At 45.5% G+C, this 22,230-nt stretch overlaps 1 protein-coding gene across 1 annotated transcript in view; it reads right to left on the minus strand.

Moving 5' to 3' along the window:
• CCDC6 (coiled-coil domain containing 6) overlaps nt 1–21,750 on the minus strand; it is a 107,543-nt gene extending 85,793 nt beyond the window's left edge. The window contains exon 1 of the mRNA XM_033130591.1: nt 21,218–21,750. Coding sequence (XP_032986482.1) covers nt 21,218–21,526 — 309 coding nt within the window. The 5' untranslated portion in view covers nt 21,527–21,750. The remainder of the gene's footprint in view (nt 1–21,217) is intronic.
• Between the last annotated feature and the right edge of the window lie 480 nt (nt 21,751–22,230).

Genomic DNA, 22,230 nt, shown 5'->3' on the forward strand with positions numbered 1-22,230 from the left:
AAGTACAATGTAATGTGCTTCCATTTCTACATATTTTTTAAGGGGAACAATATAGGCCCACCCTGTATCTGCGTAAAACATACCGAGAAAAACACTTAAGAAAATGCCTAAGAAACGAGGAACAGTGGTTATGCCTTTCAAGACAAACCAGGGTCAAGGGTGAGAGAAACTTACCTTTCACTTTCATGTGGTTTGAATCCCAAATGCACCGATCGTTTAATTTTTAAACCTACCTTTCCTAAAAATATAAATTTATGTTTCCCAGGTTTTAACACGGCACCTACGCATTTTGTGTTAGTGAAATACAAGTCTCAGATGATCTCTGCAGAGTGTGTTAACAGCAGAGGGCTCAGCGCTGGGGACAAGAGGTGAGCAGTTAATAATATTTCACGATGGAATGGGGTAAAGAACACAACACATTTTGAGGAAAATACCAGGAGGCTATTCCTGCATGTCTTCATCTATAGACTTAAACCCATCAGAGAGAGGTAAAGACTTTGGGCAGGAAACCCCAAAGAGATCTCTACCTGACAAACTTGCGCTCAAGGCTCCTGGTTTCCTCTGCAGACCCAGATCAGAGCCTGGATAACCTGATTCTTTTCCATTCACAGCCCCAGGCAGCGGATCCCTGCATGAGGGAACTTTCCTACACCTGACCCCTGTCTATCTAACTCTAACATTAACTGTTCCTCCTTACTCAACCTCTCCTCTGGCCCACCTTATGGGGAGTACCAGCAAATCCGTTTTTGCTTCCAGGCTCCCTTTCCATCTCAACGTAAGCAGCCAAGATGTGAAATGTGCACATGAGACATTTCAGAGAGTAACTACAACACAAAAATGCACAGGCTCCAATAAGGAAAGGTCTAGAGCAGGGGTGTCCAAACTTTTTTCAATGTTTTTTACCAAGGGCCATATGCGGGCGGTAAAATACACAAACAGCCGGGCCACTCACGCGAGGTGAAGTACATATTGCCTCACCTGGTTTATTTAAGTAAAATAAACATATTTTCGGAATTTGCTGCGGGCCAAGTAAAAATGGATTGCGGGCCGCAATTGGCCCCGCGGGCCACAGTTTGGACACCCCTGGTCTACAGCCTTTGACTCACGCCAGGTGCAGGTTAAAGGACTCCTGCACACATCTGTAAGATGCCAAGAAATACCACTAGGGACAGAAACGGAGAAATCTATTTTGGATAAATTTACTGTATGTGTCTACAGTCTTTCCATCTTCATTCCTTCTTCAATCCCCCAGCCAAGTCAGGAAGTTTGCTTAACAAGCACTAAATCTTTTTGCCACATTTGGATTTTAAAACATGAAGACGATTGGCAAAAAACACATCCTAATGAAAAACTAAAAAGGAATGTATTTAAAATGCCATATTTGCAGGCCAAATGTACTCATCTAAAGAAAGTTCTAGATGAACACAGTCACTGGAATAAAAACCTATTCTTAATTTGAAAGGCATACATGCCAGTACTGCTCCTTGAACTCGATGTTCGAGAGGATGTACAGGAGCTGTAGGACTAAAAGCATGGACGTGGTCTCAGCAGATCCCGCGTTCTTGAAGACGATCTCCTTGTTTTGTGTGATATTTTTTAACAAATGTTACTCAACCCAATTCTTAAATGATTTAATTTTTATACCCTAATAACATTGCGCGTACAAATCAGGAAAAACCACGCACCAGAACACATTTCAATGTTTTAGTCAGAATTCATGTTTTCTGAGTCAAGAGGAAGGGAAGAGTACAAAGAACACAGTCTACCAAACAGGGTGTCTAAGTTACAGTTCTGACACGACTACTGGCTACCAGTGCGGACTTGGGGAAGTCAATTGGTTTCCATGGTCTGTCATTTGAAAAAATGAGCATTTAAGACTGGCAATAAGTAACATTTAAAGTATTCTCATCTCAGAAATTTGAAGACAGCAAGAGATACAAGTAAAGAGTAGGTCTCTTCCCTTCCAATGGACATCTCACATATTTTACTAATGGTTCAGGATTTATTCACAAAATCGGAGTCAGAAGAGACTATAAACCTGGTCAAAACTGGCCCTACCAACTTCCAGCTCTTTCCTGAGGCCACATGCAGATCATACTCCGACCATACTCGTCTTTCAGTTCCTCAGATTCACGACGCTTCTATTGCTTTCAAGATCTTTGCATGCCTGTTCCCTTGGCCTAGAACATGCTTTTACCAATGCTCTGTATGGTTACCTTGTATTCATTATTCAGGCGATGGCAGCCCACGTATCAGGGGCAGCTCTCCCTGGCTGCCCCAAACTAGTTCAGTTGCCCCTATCATATCCTCTGAGAACCATCTGCATATCTTTCAAAGCATCTGTCACAATTTTAATTAACTTGCAATTAGTTGTCTGACATCTATTTCCCTACACTACAACATAAGCTCCAAGAGGCAAGAACTGTGCCCTAGACGCCAGCACAGAAGCTGGCACACAGAATAGCCTCAGAAATGTTTGTGAGACGAAGAAAGATGACTGGCTAACTGGTTAATACGGTAGAAGATTAAATTTAAGGTCCAGAGCTTTAAGCCTATCTTTAAGCAGGGGAAATGGAAAATACTGCAGAGTAAAATAAAACCACCAGATAAACAGAGTCGGAAACTGACCAGAAGAGAGAAATCATGCCAATTAAACTTATGTCCACTTAAGAAGGTTCTGGTGAGAGGAAAAGGCTATAGGAATAGTATCCAAAATGCAAACTATTCAGTAATTGATCAATTCATAACAGATTTATCCTAATTCAAGACCATATATGAAACATACTCATAAAGTGATACTGGAGAGAAAGATGGAGGTGAGGGGAAGACACCAGGAGATGTGCTTCTGATACGCAGCTATGAATTCAAGTAGCATAACGTGATTTAAAAGAGTATCTGACATCATTACTTCTATGACTTCTTCTGAAATTCCCTTAAAATGCACTGTATGTCATTTAAACAAAAGCACAATAGTAGTCTGTCTACGTATTTTTCAAGAGTAAATACAATGTAAGGTTAACCTAACAGTGTTTCCTGTAGATTATAAATGACATTGAGAAAGCATAAAGAAACTTCACTGCAGCTTACAAATAAACACCTAAAGCCAAGTCAAAAGACACTAACAAGTGGGAAATTGTTTTGCAACTCAAAATTAGAAAAACAGAAGAACTCTCTTTAATGGACAGAGTTCTGGGAAAATTGGAGAAGAGAATGACCAACATTCCAATAAACAAATGAGAAAGGCTACGGACGAGGCCATTTATAGGAAAGGAAATACAAACATTCTTACAAGCATGTAAGATGCTTACCCATACCACCTGTCTTGAGAGAGAAATGCAAAGACTATTCTAAGATGGCATTTTTCAATTATCACATTGGCAAAATTCAAGTTTGATGTAAGTGTGGTATGAGACCACACATACTCTCTCTCGTATCCTGCTAATATTAAGAATAAAATGGACAAGGCTTGTTGAGGGCAATTTGGCAACATCTATTCAAATTACACATACATAGCACATCTGACCCAGCAATGTCCCGTCTAGGAATTTACCCAGAAAGGCAGTGTCTCAAAGTGAAGGAAATCATCTGGAGTCAACTTGCCTAGGTGTGAATTCTGGTTGTGCTACTCTCTGGGGTGTAACTTTGGGCACATCACCAAATCCTCTTGAAGCCTCAGTTTCCTCATCTGTAAAATGGAGATAATAATACCGGCTACCTCACAGGACTGATCTGAGGATTGAGCCAATAGAAGGAAAGGGTTTAAGAAGTGCCCGGTATATAATATGAGTTGGTGAGCATTAGCTAATGCATTGTAGCCCCTAAGCAAGTCATCCACATACAAAATGAGCCATGTTACTTTAACACTGTTTGTGAGACCAGAGACTGAAAATAAATTAGATACCCAATGGTAAGAGACAGCCACACAATGAATTACTACGCAACCATAAAAAAGAATAAGGAAGTAATCAATGTACTGTTATGGAAAAAAAAAATCTCCAAAATATAATTAAGAGAGGAAAAAAAAAATCACAAAGAATCATCTACACCACCTTTTGTGTAAGAGGAAAGGGGACAACGTATCATGAGATGCCTTTCCTATTCAAAAAAATGCAATTTTTGAATATAAAACACTTTAGGTAATTATGTGACGTGGTGCAATTGTTGGCTAACGCTATGGTAGTAATCATTTTGCAATATGTACAAGTCTATCATATCAACACATTGCACACCTTAAACTTACACAATGTTATATTCAATGATATCTCAATAAAGCTGGAAAAAAATAACTAATGGGAGGAAAACAAAAAGAACATTTTAAAAGGGCAGTATTTTTTTTCAAGCCTCGGGTGAAAATAATATGTATTCACAAATGTATAGACCAGTGGTTCCCAAACTTTGTTGCTGGGTCAAAAGTGATTTGTCAACTGCTTAGGTATCTAAAATAATACTAATGCCTGGCTCCTATCCCCAAACACTGAAGGATGTGACCCCACATAGCATGACTTTTAAAATTCTCCAGGTCACGTGGCACGACTTTTAAAATTCTCCAGGTGATTCTGATGGACAGCAAAGTGTGGGAACTACATACAGACTGAAAGGTGAAAGACCACTGACAGAGGTCAAATTATACCCACAAAGAGCAAAAGCTCCGAAAAGAACCACTGTCCCAAGCCCCCATGTCAGCAGCCCACTGTAAACATTAGCTGACACAAGCAAATGCGAACAAAGTAACATAATCTGACCGTCCCTTGGACGTAATTTCAACACGTAGGACTATCCACATTTCTTTTCCTAGACTCATGTAAGTGAAGGGCTTGCCTGGCCATCCCCACCAAGGATTCATCACCCGCATGTACTGGCCCATCTCGCAGAGGTCCAACAAGTATTTCGATAACTTCTGGTAAAAGGAGACTTACTACTTTTCACCTCATTCTCTTTCATGAATCACCGTCAAAGCTATGTTCAGTCCCCTTTGTTTCTAAGTGTTGAATGACCAGACCCCTTTTCTCCTTCTCTGAGACCAAGGAGCTGAGAGAATGGAAAGAATCCTGGCCTGGAAGTCAGTCCATGTACCTCGCAACCCCACGGCTGTGCCCTTTACTAGCACTGTTCCCCAGCCAATAATTTAATAACATTTCACCTCAGCCCCAGATCCTTTGTTTGTAAGGTCAGGCTCCCACTACTTAACCCACAGACTTGCTGCGAGACTCAAATGAAATAATGGAGTTAAAACCATCCCATAGATGCTGCACACGCTGCAGATTTCAGAGCTGAGGATTCTAGGCACAAATGCTTGTTTTTCTACTGGCCAGAAGACACACAGCCCACAGCTTCCTGTCTGGTGCTCTCCAGCCCTGTGTGGCTTCACACACACACCACCACACCGGACTTTCTAGAAGCCCGAGATTCCAGCCCATCTTCCCACGGCCTCATTCCTCAAGGATGCTCATCCAACATTTCCCAGCTAAAAAGCTTCTAGGGAAGACGGCAAAGGGTGCCTCACATCAGATTTCCTTGTAGCCGAACCGCAAGAGCCAAATTCTTGCTCCATAGGCACAAAGTGGTGATCTGAGATTCACAGCGCTGTCACGGCGGCTGGTGAGGCAGTCTGCATGCCTTCCTGAGGGCAGAACCAGCATGACTGGGGGGACTAGTACCAAGAAACAGGGCAACAGGTAAAAGGTTCCACAGCCTGCTGTCGACACACGAGGGGGGAAGAGGAGATTTAGATCTGGGGCCAGCAGCCTCAAGGCACCGGGGTAAAGGCTTCCAGCAGAGGGGATGCAGGGGTAACATCTGATTCCAGAAACGCCTCTGCTGTTTACCTTTCAAACACAGATTTACTAGGGGAAATAGTACTATTTTAGATGTGATAGTGGCATAGTGGTTATAAAACCCTTATCCAAGATGTGCACTAGACTATATATGGGTGAAACAATTTCAAGACTGACCAGGTGTTGCTGACTGGTGAAGCTGGATGGTTTGCACACTCGACTCTTGTGCATGCTAGAAATTTTCCATTATAAAAAGTTTCAACAAAATCCTCTAATTATCACAACAACCAATTTCACAGCATGGGGAATGTGAGAAACGTATTCTAACGGCACACTTAAGTGCCAGGCGTGTGGGGCTAGAAGACAAGGCCACTGAGTCACGAACGTGAGCAGCTCTGTCTCCTCCCAAGGCAGAACTTCCTCAGCAGAGCCCGGAGCGCAGTGGGACCCAGGCACCAGATGTAACACCACTGGCCACGAGTTCCATTCTGGCGCTGGCAAGGCATGCCGAGCTGCTTACCACTGTTAAGTGATGCATGCTGTGTGCCAGAAGCAGCTGGTCTCGGGAATATTCAGGGTGCAGAACTCCCCACCTGGCTGTCTTTCCCTCCTGTGAGAAAATTCAGGTCAGCCATAAATGACAGCATGGCCACATGAGAAAGCATTTTTCCAAAGGGGCTTCTGAGGCAGAAGAAAGAGGGGCGGGAAAGACCTCAAGTGTCAATGCGGCCATTCGGAGCTGCGTCCGCTGCTGCAAGCGGCTCCTGCCGAGTCAAGCCGCCATGCCTTTGTCCGTGCAGTGCCTTCTCCCAGGCGTGCCCCTCACTCACATCCTCCTGGGGAATGAAAACCTACAAATCCTCCAACATTCTGGGACGTGTTCAACCAGCCACACATAGTCACTTCATTTTCATTTCGGAGCCAGTCCTGGATTTGGCCCAAGTGCCCTCCAGCGCCCTTCCCCTGTTCTGCAAAGGACAGTGACCTCTGCAGGCTGCATCTCCCAGTTCCCTGACGTCAACTAACTTCCAAATGGATTCGGCCAGTGGGAGGCACTGGCGAGAGACTGGAGGACGGGAAGAAGGAAGAACGAGGGTGTTTGTCCCCTTTCTTCTCCACCTTGAGCAGCATTCCTGGCTCACTGTTCCAGCTTTTTCTGGGCGGCCCCTGCCCCTGGGCTCTGACAGCACCACCTCCTCCCTTTGACCTCCAGAGGACGTGTGCCAGGGGTGTCCTGGTGTTTCAAACCCCCGGGCTGCCTCACTGCACCGCACCAGCAGTGAGCTGTATTCTCAGCATCTCCATCCCTGGGGTAACCAACTCCCTTGATTAAACTGTCCCCCCTCTCTCTCCACATGGTTTCTGTTTTCCTGAGTGAACCCAGAATGGTCAATTTACCACCTTCTTTCAACCGTGGTGTAGTCACTGCTTTCTCACCTGTTTCTCCTACCTGCCTCTGCGTTCTCTCACAGCAGGCCCAGGTCTTCTTAGGCTTTGGGCGCTCTTAGCCCAGGGCGGGACACTCAGTTATCACTCATACCCTACCTTGTTCCTAAAAGGACACCTCAAGCATATAGCTGGCCCTTAGCAGGTGTCCAAAATCTGCCAAGTTAAATGAACACCAAACCAAGGAAACCTCATAATCTATGAAGGTTAGACAAAAGCCACAGGAAGAAAACATTCTTGGAAACATCTTTAAGGGACAAAAGAGGGATCCTGAAGGGAAATTTATCATTAGGAGTCACTACTCAGGAATTAGAGCAACTGTCCAGACGACAGAGCAAGGACTTAGATTACGAATTTAAAAAACCAACAAAACTGTGCTATATTTTGACCTCCTACAAGGAATTTCACAGAGCCTCACAGCTGCACGTGGTCACAGAAATACAACAATGGTTTAAGAACAGGGACTCCAGAGCCAAGCTGCCAAATCCTGCCTCCACCACCTACCAGATCAATGACTCTGACAAGTTAAGGTCTCTGCTCCTCCTCTGCTCTTGCAGTCTGTAAAGTTGCAATAATTGTGGCCTGTGGTTTTGTTTCAAAAGTTAAATCAAGCAGTGCACACTGGCTTCATTAGTCATAATCTGCAGCATTATCTCCAAGGGTCTCAAACTCAACTGCCATCGGAGCAGGTAGTAAATAAGCATCCGACGCTGCAGGGGTGAGAAGTAACAGAGAGAGGTGATGCCCAAAACAAACTAGAGCATCCGTGCCTTTCTTTCCTAAGACATTCTCTTTCAAAGATCTTTCAAAACTCTGAAGCCAAACCAGTTACCTGTGGGCCAAATGCAGGCGGCCAGTTTGCCATCCCTAAATTCTCAGTGAACTGAGTAGAAAACAGAGCCCTCCCGCCGCCAAAGGATACATGATTGTTGCCTGGCCCCACAGAGAGCAAGAGGTCAAGAAGCCCCATTCCCCCTGTGCCCTTCCAGGCTCAGAAGGAAAGGAGAAATGAAACAAGAAGGTTGGTAACATGTGGCCAGAGAGACACCTGAGACATACAGTCAAAGCTGGTTTCCAGACAGGAAGAAATAAGGAAGTTGGTGATGGAAGGACAGAAAAAGTGAAAGCAAACTGAGAGCTGCTGGAGGAAGAACAGGAGGTGACATTCCAAGAAGAGCCTGAAGAGCCTCACTGAGAGAGCGGACACGTGGTTAGCTTCAAGGACGAGGAGAAAAGGAAGAAGGGCAAGAAGCAGATCCATAATCACTGGATAAAGTGAGAAAAGGAAGATCTGCTGAGTGCATCCTGAGGGCTTTCCTAAGTCACATCATTTATTCCCAAAACCTGAGAGGCAAGATATCAAGATCCCTCTTTAGAGAAGAAGGCATGGTGGCTTAAGGGTCAGATAAGTTGCCGGGAAGTTCCTTCCAGAGCCAGGAAGAACTGAGATTTGTTTTTTTTTTAAAGTCCTATGGGTTTGTGTGTTTGTGTTATTTTTATTTGTAAAATATAGGATGTCCTGTTATATCCTGTTATAATAAATTTGCATTTTAGATAAATAATTTTTTACTATACATATGTCCCAAATGTTGCATGGAACATATGTAAACTAAAAAAACGATTCACCGTTTATACGAAATTTAAAGATGGCTCCTCATTCTGTGTTTTCATTGGCTAAATCTGGCAAACCTACCTAGTTTCCAAGTCTCTCTCCACTACACCAAGTTCTCTCCAAGAACCTGGGGTAGAAAACTAGAAAGGAGCTAATGAATGAAACTGAAAAAAGGGATAATTCACACAGGTGGCCTAATGGAGAATGCTCATCTGCAACTCACAAAATTAAAAGCATAAAAACAAAAAGGTGAGCAGTGGACCCCACAGGAATTTGAGAACTTGAGAAAGAATACACTGTACTTATGAAAAGCAGCAAAGCCTACTGGTTTCCATTTGTGGCCTAAGCAGCGCATTCTTGCCTTTTCGCATATCACCGATCAGGTACCAATGACCCAGAGCTATAAGGCTCTGGGCCAAGTAAGAACCGACCAAATAAGGGTTTAAAGTCATTAGTACTGATCACCGTTACCTGAAGAAGAGTTCAATGGGAAGGCAGTCAGCGTAGCCTAGGAGGGAGAGAGAAACCCAAGACTCCAATAGTCTTGGCCAGAGCCCCAAATCCCTGGTGGACAAGTGACAGCCAAAGAGCTCAGGGCATTCCTGGGTTCAAGGCGGTTTACTTTAACTTGTTTATTTACAATGCCAGCTGAGTCCCTGGCAAGCTGTCCTCCTTGCCCTCTCTCCTTATACCGTCACCCTTCACACCAGGACAATAAAACCATAATAGACCCCTGGTGAAAAGCATATTCCTTCAACCTTCCAAAAGTCCCCAGGCTACCATTTGTATTGCTGGAGAGATCCAGAGGCAACAGAAAGAAAAAAGGTCACTTGAGGAGTCCCCTGCAAAGAGAGAAACTCCTGGCCCCCCACAGACCTGCGCCTGGCTCTGACGCTGGGGCTGTCCTGTCGTTTGGGTACCGAATGGGCACTCCTGCAAAGTCAGTCAATTTCGATAGTAGTTGAATCAGCAGTTTGGATCAGCAGCTAAACTAAGCAGGAGTGTCACTCAGGTCTCCACCATCAAAGTCCGCCCTCTGGAATCCATACCCCCACGAAACAGGGTCAAAAGTCACATGATAAGAGAAGCAGGTTTTGACCGCCTGCTGCCCACAGTGCCAAAGACAGAAACCTGGGAAAAGGCACACGTTGGCCCTTTTTTCAAGAAATAATGGAAAGAGCCCAGCAACTGACCTACAAGAAAAAAATGGATCTTTTAGGAAACATGTTTGCCTCCTGCTGTCCTATTACTTTTACACAACCACACAGGCTGATTTAATCCTAACTCACCAAACCCTAGGAAATCGGCCCAGTTCCCAGGCATCCCCAAGTGCCAGAGAAACACAGGCCCTGAGAAGCCAGGCTGCAAAGCTTCCCAGACTGAAGTCTCCAGAGAGGTTGGTGCATACTGCCTTCACCATCTCCTGTCAGCTTTCTAGATGTTATTTTGCTACCATCGTCTTACAGGAGTATCAAGAACAGTTCAGATTTTGAAATACATTTTGGAAAACAATAGAAAGTGTGTGGGGAGGAGTTTACTAATAATCTTTTGTATCATTTTCTTAATTCACAAATAAGCAAAATACTGTGATGTATATTGTCTCATTTGATCTTTATAACTACACTGGATGGAAATAAGACTGTTATTAACTCCAAAGAGTATAGTTTTAACAGGCAAGTCCACAGAGGCTCTAAGGCTCTGAATGCAACATAACTTGGCTAGTAAAGTAGCCAGAACCTCAATGAACTGGAGCCCACGTTCTACAGAGCCCCATGTCGTCTGCTGTGTCACACGCCTTTCACACTGTCCCAATGCCCAGAAATCAACACTAAGGGAAGGGGGTGGGGCTGCCCACGGGGCAGAGGCTAAAACTGAAAACAATTCCCCAGACACAGACACTCACGCAGAGGAACACCACACAGCAATAAAAAGAACCACCCCTTCCGGCAACAATATGGATACTGTTTAATATTAATAAACGTATGAACTAGGATAACACATCAAAGAGTCTAGACACACATTAAAATACGTTCTGCATAAAGGCACTTCTATGAAGTTCAAAAATAAGCAAAACGAATCTACAGTGACAGAAGTCAGAACAAGGTTACTTTCTGGGGGGAATGACTGGAACGGAGTGCAAGGGAGCTTTGGGGGGGGCTGGTGCTGATAATAACATGTATTTTGAAAGGGGTGATGATTAAATTCACTTGTCAATTCATGGAGCACACACTTCCATAAATATGCACGTGCATTCACAGCATGTGCACTTTACTCTCAGTATGTCCTACTCCACTAGAGAGTTTATAAAAGGTCAACCTGGGCACCCCCAGAATAAATTCCACAAACTTTATTGAGCAGCTACTGGGATAAGGCTGTGGGAAATACAAATGATGCTTGAAATGACAGCATTTTTATGTGCCAGTCACCTTGCAAGGGGTGGTCAACACTGCCTGCGTCCTACCACGTACTGCGACCTTGAGGAGGCTGCCGGGACTCCTACACCTCATTTCTTCATCTGTGACATGGAGCTTGCTAAGGGACACTGTGAGAGGGAAATGAGTCCCTAAACATGAAAGTGTTTAGAACTGTACCGGGCGCACAGTAAGACTGTAGGTAGTATGTAGCTATCATCACGGAATAAGCCAGATCATCTTATAAATGACATATAACCAAGTACCTGGTGTCCAATAGTTTAGAAGGAAAACACAAATTAACGTCTGCACGAAGCAGCCAGAATTACTAAAATGCACAAATGCTCCGAGTGTTCCCTTCCCCGCTCCTTCCCTCAGCTGCAGTTATCCCCTGGATGGAACCCAGGGACAGAGCCCGGCACACTTGTGACCTGGGCCCCACTCTCCTCCCCAGTTTCATTTCTTTTCCCCACATTCACGTTCTGCGCGAGTAGAGGAGGGGTGCCTCCTCCTGCCACCACTCCCACCCTCCTCCAGATTAACTTCGATTTGTCCTTCAGGTTTTAGCTTAAGAATCACCTCCTGAGAGAAAGAGCCCTCCTTGACTCTGGTCCCAACTCCCCGAGTGCAGTTTCATCCCAGTGGTTACACCTGGCACACTGCCAGGCATACAGCAGGTGATCAATACATGTGTTGGAAAAAAAATCCACTACTACTGTGCTAGTCAGACTATTTTTAAGTAGAGGTTGTAACCTAAGTACTACGAAGGGACTGATCCCAGACTGGATGGAGAGCCCAGACGGCTGTGCTGTAAACAGAGGTGGCAACCTGCTGGGGCACACTGGGCAGGGTTCAGGGGTAGACTAGACCAAGGCCCAATACTAAAAGGAGACCGAGCCAGCGAGGGGCACACAGGCTGCCCCCCAGGCACTAAAGGCACCCTCTCCATCGCTGTTTCTTTCCCAAGGCAGAGTCTGCTGCCCTGGAAACACTCCCTGAGGACTGGTATCCTGGGAATTTGCGGTGGTAATGGGGCAGCCCTCACCACTCGAACTGAAGGAATACAACAGCACAGAAACGATGAAGAGGAAAACACCCACAATGAGATAAAGGTACACCGTTCGTAAGTAAATTTCTATCCCACCCTCCCACAGGCTGCGTAGCCTCGTGCTTAAGCTCTGAGGCCAGATCTGGGTTCAAAGTCCAGCCCCACCTGATAGCCATGGGACCTCAGTTACATAACCTCTCTGGACCTAAATTCACACGTCTGTATTAATGGATACCATCAGTACCGATCACACAGGACAGTGGTGAGAATTACATAAGATGACATATGCAAACCCCTCCTAATAGTACCTATCCCATAGGAAGCACTGGGTAAACACTGGTATCACAGCAACACAAAATGATTTGGAAATGGGGCGATGCTGGTAAGAATTGTTTCTTAATTTCTGTAAGCTTTTTTTCCCTTCAAACTTTGTTAAAATTATGGCTTATTGGAAATGCTGCCAAAGAAATTAAATGCTTACAAAACATTTTAAAAAAAAAAAAAGCAACCATCATCTATTCCGTGTGAGGGCGAAGTCCTTTCCCTTTCCTGGAGGACAAACCCTCACTGTGGGTTATTCCCTCCCAAGGTTCTCCACATCAGGGTGCTTACTCTAAATGCGAATTAGAAAGAAAAACAGCACCAAGCCCAGAGCTGGGGTACCTTACATGTTTACATGTTTACAAGACGGAAGAACCCAATGTGGGATAGCCAACTGGAAATAAAAAGTTAAGTTGGTGCAAACCATCAATAGCACTTTAATTAAAATGCTTTTAGGTCCAAATTCATCACTTCAACACCAGGGCACTACAAAGCAGCTAGCTAGCTGCTTCTGTAGATCAGGATACGTTTTCCCTTCAAAAAATAAAAAAATTTTAAAAATCACTAGGACTAGAAGTTACCAGGGACTGGAGGTAGGAGGAAATGGAGAGTTATAGTTTGAGGAAGACAGAGGTTCTGTTTGGGATGGTAAAAAAAAAAAAAAAAAGCTCTAGAAATGGACAGTGATGATGGCTGCACAACACTGTAAATGCACTTAATGCTTTGGACAGTTTACCATAATTTTTAATACCACAAAAAGTCACTGGCCCCTTTCTCTGGGAACCTAAGGTATTTCTGGATAATAAGTTGATAATAAGCTACATGCATTCAAGTTTCAGAATAATGTGAAATAGTTAATATGCCCTCCAAAAGACATCGCACCTTTCCAGGTCGTGATCTGAACCTTAAGAAATCCAAACCTCCACTTTGGCGTATATACTTAAAACTCTACTCTTTGGTTAACAAAGACATGAAAATCATCTAGCCAATTTCCACACACCCACCCCCCTCAAATTTCAGTGTTTCTATAATCAGGAGCTGTTAAATGAAGCATAAATGCAATGTTTTGACTCTCCGCAAATGTCTTTGTTTAGATAAATTAAGGCCTGTCCAATGAAGAACCAAAAAACAACAATAAGAAAACCTCAATAGAACAAAAGTTATTTCAGTTGGTATATTAGGACAATTGCAGAGGGAAAAATCCCCACTGACATGCAGACAATTTCATGAGTTGAGAAGCTTTGTTAAATTAAACACCAAATAAATTATTTTTCTCTCAAGATTATTTTAGCCCTTCTATTCTAATTCAATCTCAAAAGGCTGACCCCACAAACAACTCTGCTCACTTATACGAAAGCAACACATGAAGTGTTTAAGGCAGGTACTAGATTTCTAAGAACTTTCTGTAGCTCACCCACAGTCTATGCTGTTTTCATTCTTTCACTTTCCTCTCTCCTTCTATGGAAAACTTTTTTGAGTCACGACCGATGGCTCGCTGAATATCCTAACTCTGGTGTTCAGCACCCAGTGGCCTCATTTGATCCCAAGTGCCCTGAGATGCCCTGGAGGGTATTAACCAGATCACTCTAGACACACACCTGGCACCCAAGGCTGATTCGATCTGGAACAGATGCCTGGAAGATTATCCTGTCAATCAACACTGCTTTTTAAAAATACTGGCATTTGAAACTGCCCATACACCAGTACCTCTGATTAATTCTAACGTAAGAAGTCTTTGCTTTCACAGAGTTTCAGACTGAGGTTAGACAATTCTGGTCCATCCAAGCATATTCTGCGAAAAGGAACACGGGTGGGCCCCCGAGTGTAACAAGAATAGAGGAAAAACCACCTAGACAATGTCAATCTATAGGCAGATGCGAATTATGACATTAAAACATCAACGTCATTTCTTTTCAATCATCACCACCTAAAAAAGAAAATTAAAAGCAAACAAAAGCCTCCCCGCCACCTCGACATAGACACATTGAGCAACCGCTCTCGCTATCTCTGCCCTACAAAATAATCTACAAGCTAAGTAAACTGAGTGAATATGACGTATTATTTCCCTTTAAAGGGGTTCACAAGATAGATGAACTTCCTTTAGGAAGGTGGAAGGTAATACAGCCCTCCCGGGGTAGCCCTACAGGAGTCGGCCTGAACCTTCTTTCTTGCTTCCACTTATATGTTGGTTATCTCTGTACTTGACGACTCTCTGGGCTGGAATTCTCTACAGCACCCAGGCAGGGTCAAGCCGAATGCAAGTCAAGTGTAATCCTTGGTAGGCTGCTGGAGAAGCCCTTATATGTCTTCCTGACATTTTGGGTACACAGTCGGCCCTTCACAAGTACTTGTGGGCTGAATCCCACCCATTTCCGGCTGTTTTAATCACATGCCGTTTTGTGTCTCACTGAGGAGACAAAGGAAGAGAAAAAGGAAAAACCACAGAAAATTTCCCAGCATTAAACCAGTGAGTATTAGAATGAATTTTAATCACTAAACTGCACCTCACAAATCAGATTTAGGGACCAATAATAAAGAAGGGACGAGTTAATGCTAAGCAACCATCAAACTATTAATCCTTTTTTCTTTCCCCCAGCATTTTCCCTAGAAGAAAACACCTACACAAAGCGATGTTTGCAATTTACTGGTATGTGCCCTGGGAGAAATTCATAGCTGTGGGCTTGACAGCCCTAAAAGAAAATTTGACAGCCTTGGGGAAGAAGGAAGAGTCTGCAAGTTAACACCTCTCCAAGATCCTGAAGATTAGAAATATTTTCCAGAGCATCAGTTTCCTTGTCAAGAAAATTTCAACTTCCACCAAGCAGAAACACACTGAATGTGGGAACATTTCCTTCCCGGCTTTGGCAATAATGCAATCTATCTAAAAGCAACTGCACTGTGATTAAAAACAAACAGCAACACCTAACCAGGGAGGAAGAAAGTATTGGGGGGGGGGAGGGGGGAATATGAGCGTTACCCCCTGCTCAGCCAGGCTGTAGTTTAAAAGCTCAGATTAGCATTTCTAGGTGTAAATGCAATTATCTCTGCAAGGCATGATTAAGGAAAGGGAAAAAAAAAAGCAAGCCTCTATCAACCTCCCAAACTCCACTCTGCAAGCCACACATGGCTATGTACAAGGATTCCACAACTCTCCCAATCCTAGTTGCAGATACTTCACCAAGTGGAGCTGCATGCAAGTCACTGGTACTTGCATTGATACATCCCCCTTATCATGGTCCATAGTTATTTCCCAGAGGTGGCTGTGGGACATTTCAACATTAGAGAAAATGGTAAGAAACGCCTGGAGTGATCTGTCACCATCACCAAAACTGAGGTGGTTAAGTCTGAATGAACACTTTCAACAGAGCCATGTCTTCCCCTACACCTCGCTCAAAAACCTTTGGAAAGGTGAACCTGAAGACACTTTGTCCCCTTTCAAAGGTGAAATGTATCATGAACGCCTAGGTATATGCTACAAGGTAGCCTACAACAGCACCCATGGTTGGAAGGAAAGGGTTTGGGGCACACACTGAGTAGTGGTCCCCCAAAGTATACAGTGTATCCATTCATCCATCCAGTCTGTTCATCCTAGTATGGAGAAGATGGGTGTTTGTTGTTGTTCAGGATACTAACAGCAGAGTGACTCTATGAGGTCAGTATCGGCATTCTTACCCCAGTAAAAAAACAAACAAACACACTTCACCACACTGGTGAGTCTCTTAACTATTTCCCAACCCCAGTAAAATAAGGAGAACACTGCGAAAGACTGTCACCGCCTCCTTTAAGGTTTTGTGTTTTTTCAAATACAGATAACATAAAACACACCGAAGGAACCTATCAATGTGAAGAACTTGAACTGCTGAAGAAATATAATAGCCTCTTTAGGAAGACTGAACTTGTGTACAATTAGACCGAACCGTGAGGTCACAGTTTTCTTAGTTATGTCTCAAGTTGAATGCTTCCACAGAATAAGATTTCTTTTAAAAACAAACAAAAAAAGACACACACTATATACCTCTTTACAAGGCCAATGTTGATCTGATAACTTCAGAGAGTCTGCCAAAATGAAGTCTTAAAAATAGAAAATAGTGTATTAGGCTTCCAGACTAAATAATCCAAAGCCCACAACATTAACTATATGGTAGCTTTTATTGGTTACTGAAACCATTACACTGTTGATGTTTAAAATAGCCAGGTTTTCTTATCATGCCATCCCAACATGTTTTTCCACTGTAATTTCCAAATGCCTTTGTATGCCTGTATCTCCCTAAACTTCTATAATAAAGGACAAATTTTACAGTTAGAAAGATACTTAAATACAAGTGATTTATTGTAGGCCTGTATTTTCAAACCAAACACATGCTGAAGGTCTGAACCAGTCTCACAAAGGCACACACCACGCCAGGTGTGAGCCCTTGCTTACATTCAGAGAATACCAGCAACCATTACAGCACTTTGAAGCCATCCAATGACTTCCCACATCTGCATTTCCTCACCTTCTCAGAGACCACCACTCCTGGATACCTCTCACCACACTGAATCAGATAACGCCCAATTACATTTTCACCAGCAGGACAAGCCAGATAGATCTAATCTAACATCTGCAAGCTACTCAACAGGATACCTGAGCATTTGTTTTTGGTTTATTTTTCTCCACTCCAAAGAAGAAATTACGATCTATAATCAGCAGCTTGGTTCCACTGCAGATTTACTGGGAGAAATTGAAGAATCACTCAAAAACATTCCATCCCACCTCTACTTCCCAAAGCACTAGAGGCAAGCTCCAAATCCCAGATGCACCAGGCATTTGTACACATGGATGAAGGGTCTCCTATTGCCGATTCTTCCCCACAGATGATGTTTACCTCTAAACGCTGAGGACACAGACCCAACAGTCCTTTGTTAAATGAGTGACTTGATCAGAATAAGCGTGTGTGTACCAAAAGAGACAGACGTGACCACTGCTTAAGAACTTCTATTGGCCTTTGGACTTGCCTTAAAAGAAAAAAAAAAAAGGTAAAAAAAAAGAGGGCACAATAATGAGATACTACTACACACCCATTAGAAAGGCCAAAATCCAAAAACACTGACAATATCAAATGCTGGCAAAAATATGGAGCAAAAAGAACTCTTTCATTGCAGGTGAAAATTCAAAATAGTACAGCCACTTTGGAAAGACAGGCTGGCAGTATCTTAACAAAAAGGACTCTTACCATATGATATAGTAATTGTGCTCCTTGCTATTTACCTAAATGAGCTGAAATCTTCTGTCCACATAAAAACCTGCACATAGATGTTTGTTGCAGTTTTAGTCATAATTGCCAAAATGCAGAAGCAGCCAAGACCGTCAGTAGGTAAATGGATAAACAAACTGTGGTACATTTAGACAACAGAATATTAATCCTTGCTAAAAAGAAATGAGCTATCAAGCCATGAAAAGACATGGAGGAAAACTTAAATGCACAATACTAAGTGACAGAACCCACTCTGAAAAGGCTCCGATACTGCATGGTTCCAACTATATGATATTCTGGAAAAGGCAAAACTATGGAGACAGTAAAGAGACCAGTAGTTGCCAGGGGAGGGAAAGATGGAAAGACAGAGCACAGAGGACTTTTAGGGCACTCACTGGACCTGCTCTGTGTGATGCTATATTGGTGGATACATGTCATTAGACACATAGACTGTACAATACTGTACAACACCAAGAGTGAACCCTAACATAAACTACGAACTTTGGTGATTATGTGTCAGTGTTGTTTCGCTGGCTGTAACAAATCTACCAGTCCGGCGCTGCGGGGCAGGGGAAGGTACTAACAACAAGGGAGGGCAGAAAGGGCAGGGAGCATATGCGAAATCTCTGTACCAGTCAATTTGGCTGTGAAACTAAAACGCCTCTAAAAAATAAAGTCTGTTTAAAAAAAGAGGGAGGGTGGGGGAGCCGCCTCTCTCTTCTCCAGGGTGTGGCTGATTAGCAATGTACCTTCTTGAACAAGTTCAGGAAAAAGGAATAATCACCTTTAGTTCTCAAAACCATGACAATCAATATTATAATTAGAGGAACAAGTAAGAGCCAGGAAAGCAAGTAATAGGATTATGATACCATCTTTACTTCAAATTAACTAAAGTAGTGAAAAATCTAGCAAGGCTTTCACTTAATTGATTACCTAGGCCTTGTCAGAAACTTCCTAGGCAGCTACTGTAGCAAGGACTATGTTTACATTCAAGTTGTCAGGGGTCGTGCACTTATAAACGACGACACCATGTTGTTCAAGGGACGCCGTATATCCACAGATCCATTTGATGTTGTCACACATTTCTTCTCCCAAATTACACACTGAGAGGTCAAACCCACCCCAACAATCTGGCTCCGAGGTCAGTAAACAAAACTCTCAAAAGTGTAAAGGAATCTCTTCTCCACATCTCTTCTATGCCTTAGTAAACACTTACCAAGTACTAGGGAACCAGGTAAACCACCAGCCTTTTATTTGTCTCCCTGAATATATAAATGCATCAGAGGTTAAAGAAGAACTGAGAGGCTCTGGTACTTGTTAGTTGTCATCTGAAACAATCTGAAACTTCACTCAGGAAGGCCACAGAACATTTCACAAAGTGTACACACATGACTGGATGTCAGTTTTAGTCGAGGGTACATGCTAAGAAATAAAGCCACCACCTTACACACTCTTCAAACTGTTCCAAAGGCCTCTGATCTTATAGACCAGGAATGAACATGTTTGTCTGTGCAAAACCAATGTGTTTGTGTACAATTTTGAGACCTACTTACAATATGGTCAAGTGGCAAACAGGTAACCCTTTCATCCTATCTCCTCCCCACACTCTCCCTCCCAAACAAACAAAAACAGCCTGAATTGCTCACTGTGTGCAAGAGGCTAGAAATTCTGTTTCATATAAGTTTTACTACTTTCCGTGGTTTACATTCTCCAAGAGACTAACCCTCTCATTTACTAACTCAAACCTTAAATAAACTGCTCCCACCGACTTCCCCGTCTTCTCAAACCCTCACTCAGCAGAGACATATCTCTTGGCCAGACACTGTAGAGGAGGCTTGGAAGTGGCTGCCTCTGCAAATTCCCCCACCCCCCTTCCTTACCAAAAGGGCACTTCAAGAACTTTACAGCTCCAATTCCATTCACTAGGACTGGATTTGAGCATGCAGTGTCTCTGCACAATCAATTTCTATTTAGGCTGCCCATCACTCTGAAACTTTGGTGGAAACCTGCTTTCTAAGCAAATTCAGAATGCCACCCAGTTCCCATGCATGAGCTAAGCTGGGGGAGCATACACACCCACTCCTCCACTGAAGAACTTCCTGGCATCGAGACCTCCTAAACTTGCCCCACTTCTGTTTCCAGAGCGTGATCTTTGATCCATGCCCAAATTCATGCCTTTTTCTCCATCTGAAGGTTCAGTCTAATCAGCTATTGTGCAGCAGCTATGGCAGTTTATCGCCTTGATTTCTTAACATTTTCTTCTGTGCTCCTGGCTGGGAAACTGTTTTGATATGAATAGAGTTGTCTGTGTGGGGATTCTGCATGTTAATGATGTGGCTAGCTGGCAGGGATGTTAGGTGAGAGCACACAGTGTACTTTTTGCAGTTATGTTTCGCTTCATCACAGCTATAGTGGCCTTTCTAAAGGCCTGTTACACTAGAAGGGAGACCTACACACCTAATCCTACCCTCTTCCGGGGAAGAGCCGGTGGCCAGGTGGAATCAGAACAGACAGCCTGTTCTCCCGTCAAGCATCTGGACTCCAATGCAAAATACCCCCCGACACTTCACCACCAATGAAACAAACACCCGTACATCTTGCTCGGCAAGGAAGTCTCTACTCTTCACCCTGCTTTCAGGCTGCTCAGGCTTCATACCCTCCACTCAGTCCAGGCCAGTGTAAGATGCTGCATTCTCCCGGCTGTAGACCGCCTCCGCCACTCCCCACCTCCACCCTCCCCACCAAGGAAAAGACTACCAATGGAGGTGGGAGCATCAGCTCCGGTACCCGCCCTTCCCTCGCGATCCTGGCCAGAAAACTCCACTTCCCGGATTCCTGGCCACTCTCTCCCGCCCCCTCCCCGGTCGATCCAGCTAGCGCCTTCTCTATGCCAGCCAAGTGCCCAGCCCAGCTGCGCACCCCGGGCACCTCGAGCCAGGCCCCCGGAACAGGCCCCACCTTGCTCCCCGACCCCCACTGTAGGACTCCCCAGATTCTGGGCGCACCCCTCAGGCATGTTAGGACTGAAAAAGTCCCACCCCGCCCCCCAGCCACGCCGCCAGCCTCAAGCTCTCAGCCCAGACGGGGCCTCCTCCCCAGAGGCGAAAAGGGAACGTGGGTGGTCGTCCCATCAGCCTTCTCCCGCACCCCGCGAGGGCCCAGGACCCTCAGAAAGGAAAGACCCGCGCGGCCCCGAAGGGTCACCTCCCTCTCCCCCACCCTCCGGGGCCCGGCAGGTCTCGGCAGGGAGTGTGCTCGCTGTGGGTCCCCGAGAGCCTCAGGGAGTCCGGGGTCCGCCCCGGTCTGGGGGCAGCCTCTCCCCCGAGCGGGCGGAGGTCGGCGCTGCGGCGCGCCCCCGGGGGGGCACTCACGATGGTCACGCTGGCTTTGCGCAGGTCGCGGTTCTCCTCCTGCAGCGCTTTGCACTTGAGTTTGTAGGTCTCCAGCTCGATCTTCAGCACCTTGTTCTCCTGCTGCAGCGAGGCCAGGCGGTTGGTGAGCTCCTCCAGGCGGAACGGCGAGATGACAATGCCCCCCGACTTCCCACCACCGCCGCCTCCCCCGCCGCCGCCACCGCCACCGCCGCCCGAGGTCGACGAGCAGGATGACTGCATGGCGGCCGAGCTGCTGGTGTTGCCCCCCGCCCCGTCCGTGTCGCTCTCGCTGGCGCTGTCCGCCATGGCCGCGGCAGGCTGGGGAAAGTAGGAGGAGCAGGGAGGCGGCGGCCGCGAAGGCTGAGCTGCGAATGAGTGGGCGCCGGGCGAGCACAGGGGAGCGCCGAGCTGAGCGCCTGGCACCAGGGCGCAGACTCGGAGCGGCGGCGAGAGAAAGAGAGGGAGCTTCCCGCTGCCAAGGGACCTCCTCTGCCAGAGAACAGAGACCCCGCCCGGGCTCGGGCAGTATTGCACTGAGGCTCGCTCCAGCCGGGCCTGGCGCGCTCGCTAGGCCGCCCTGCAAAGCCGGCCGCAAGCTCCGGGACCCGCCCGCCGCCGCGGCCCGCCTTCTGGCGTCTGCCGACTGGCTAAGGACGCGCGGGTACGGACCCTGAGCGAAAGCCAGGCCAACCTCCGCACCAGCCGCTCGCGGGCCGCACGTGTTCCGAGGGAGGGCCTCCGAGCGCCCTGATTTAAGCCCACGGCCGCCCAGCCTCTTCCGGGCTCGCGCCCGCTACTGGGAAAGAGAAACCCAATGCTTGCAGGTGCCGGGGACACGTGGAAAGGTCAGCCGGGTTCCTGCATCCAGCCCGGCCGAATCATGGCCCCCATCTTCCGCCGGCTCTGTGTGCTGGTGTCTCCCTCTGTCTGTTTCACACATACACGCAGCCTCTTCAGTTTTATCTTCTCCGTGAGCCTGACTAGGAGGCTTGAATCGCGCTACAAGAACA

The sequence above is a fragment of the Rhinolophus ferrumequinum genome, chromosome 16 (assembly GCF_004115265.2).
Source record: "Rhinolophus ferrumequinum isolate MPI-CBG mRhiFer1 chromosome 16, mRhiFer1_v1.p, whole genome shotgun sequence".
In the NCBI taxonomy this organism is placed as follows: Eukaryota; Metazoa; Chordata; class Mammalia; order Chiroptera; family Rhinolophidae; genus Rhinolophus; species Rhinolophus ferrumequinum.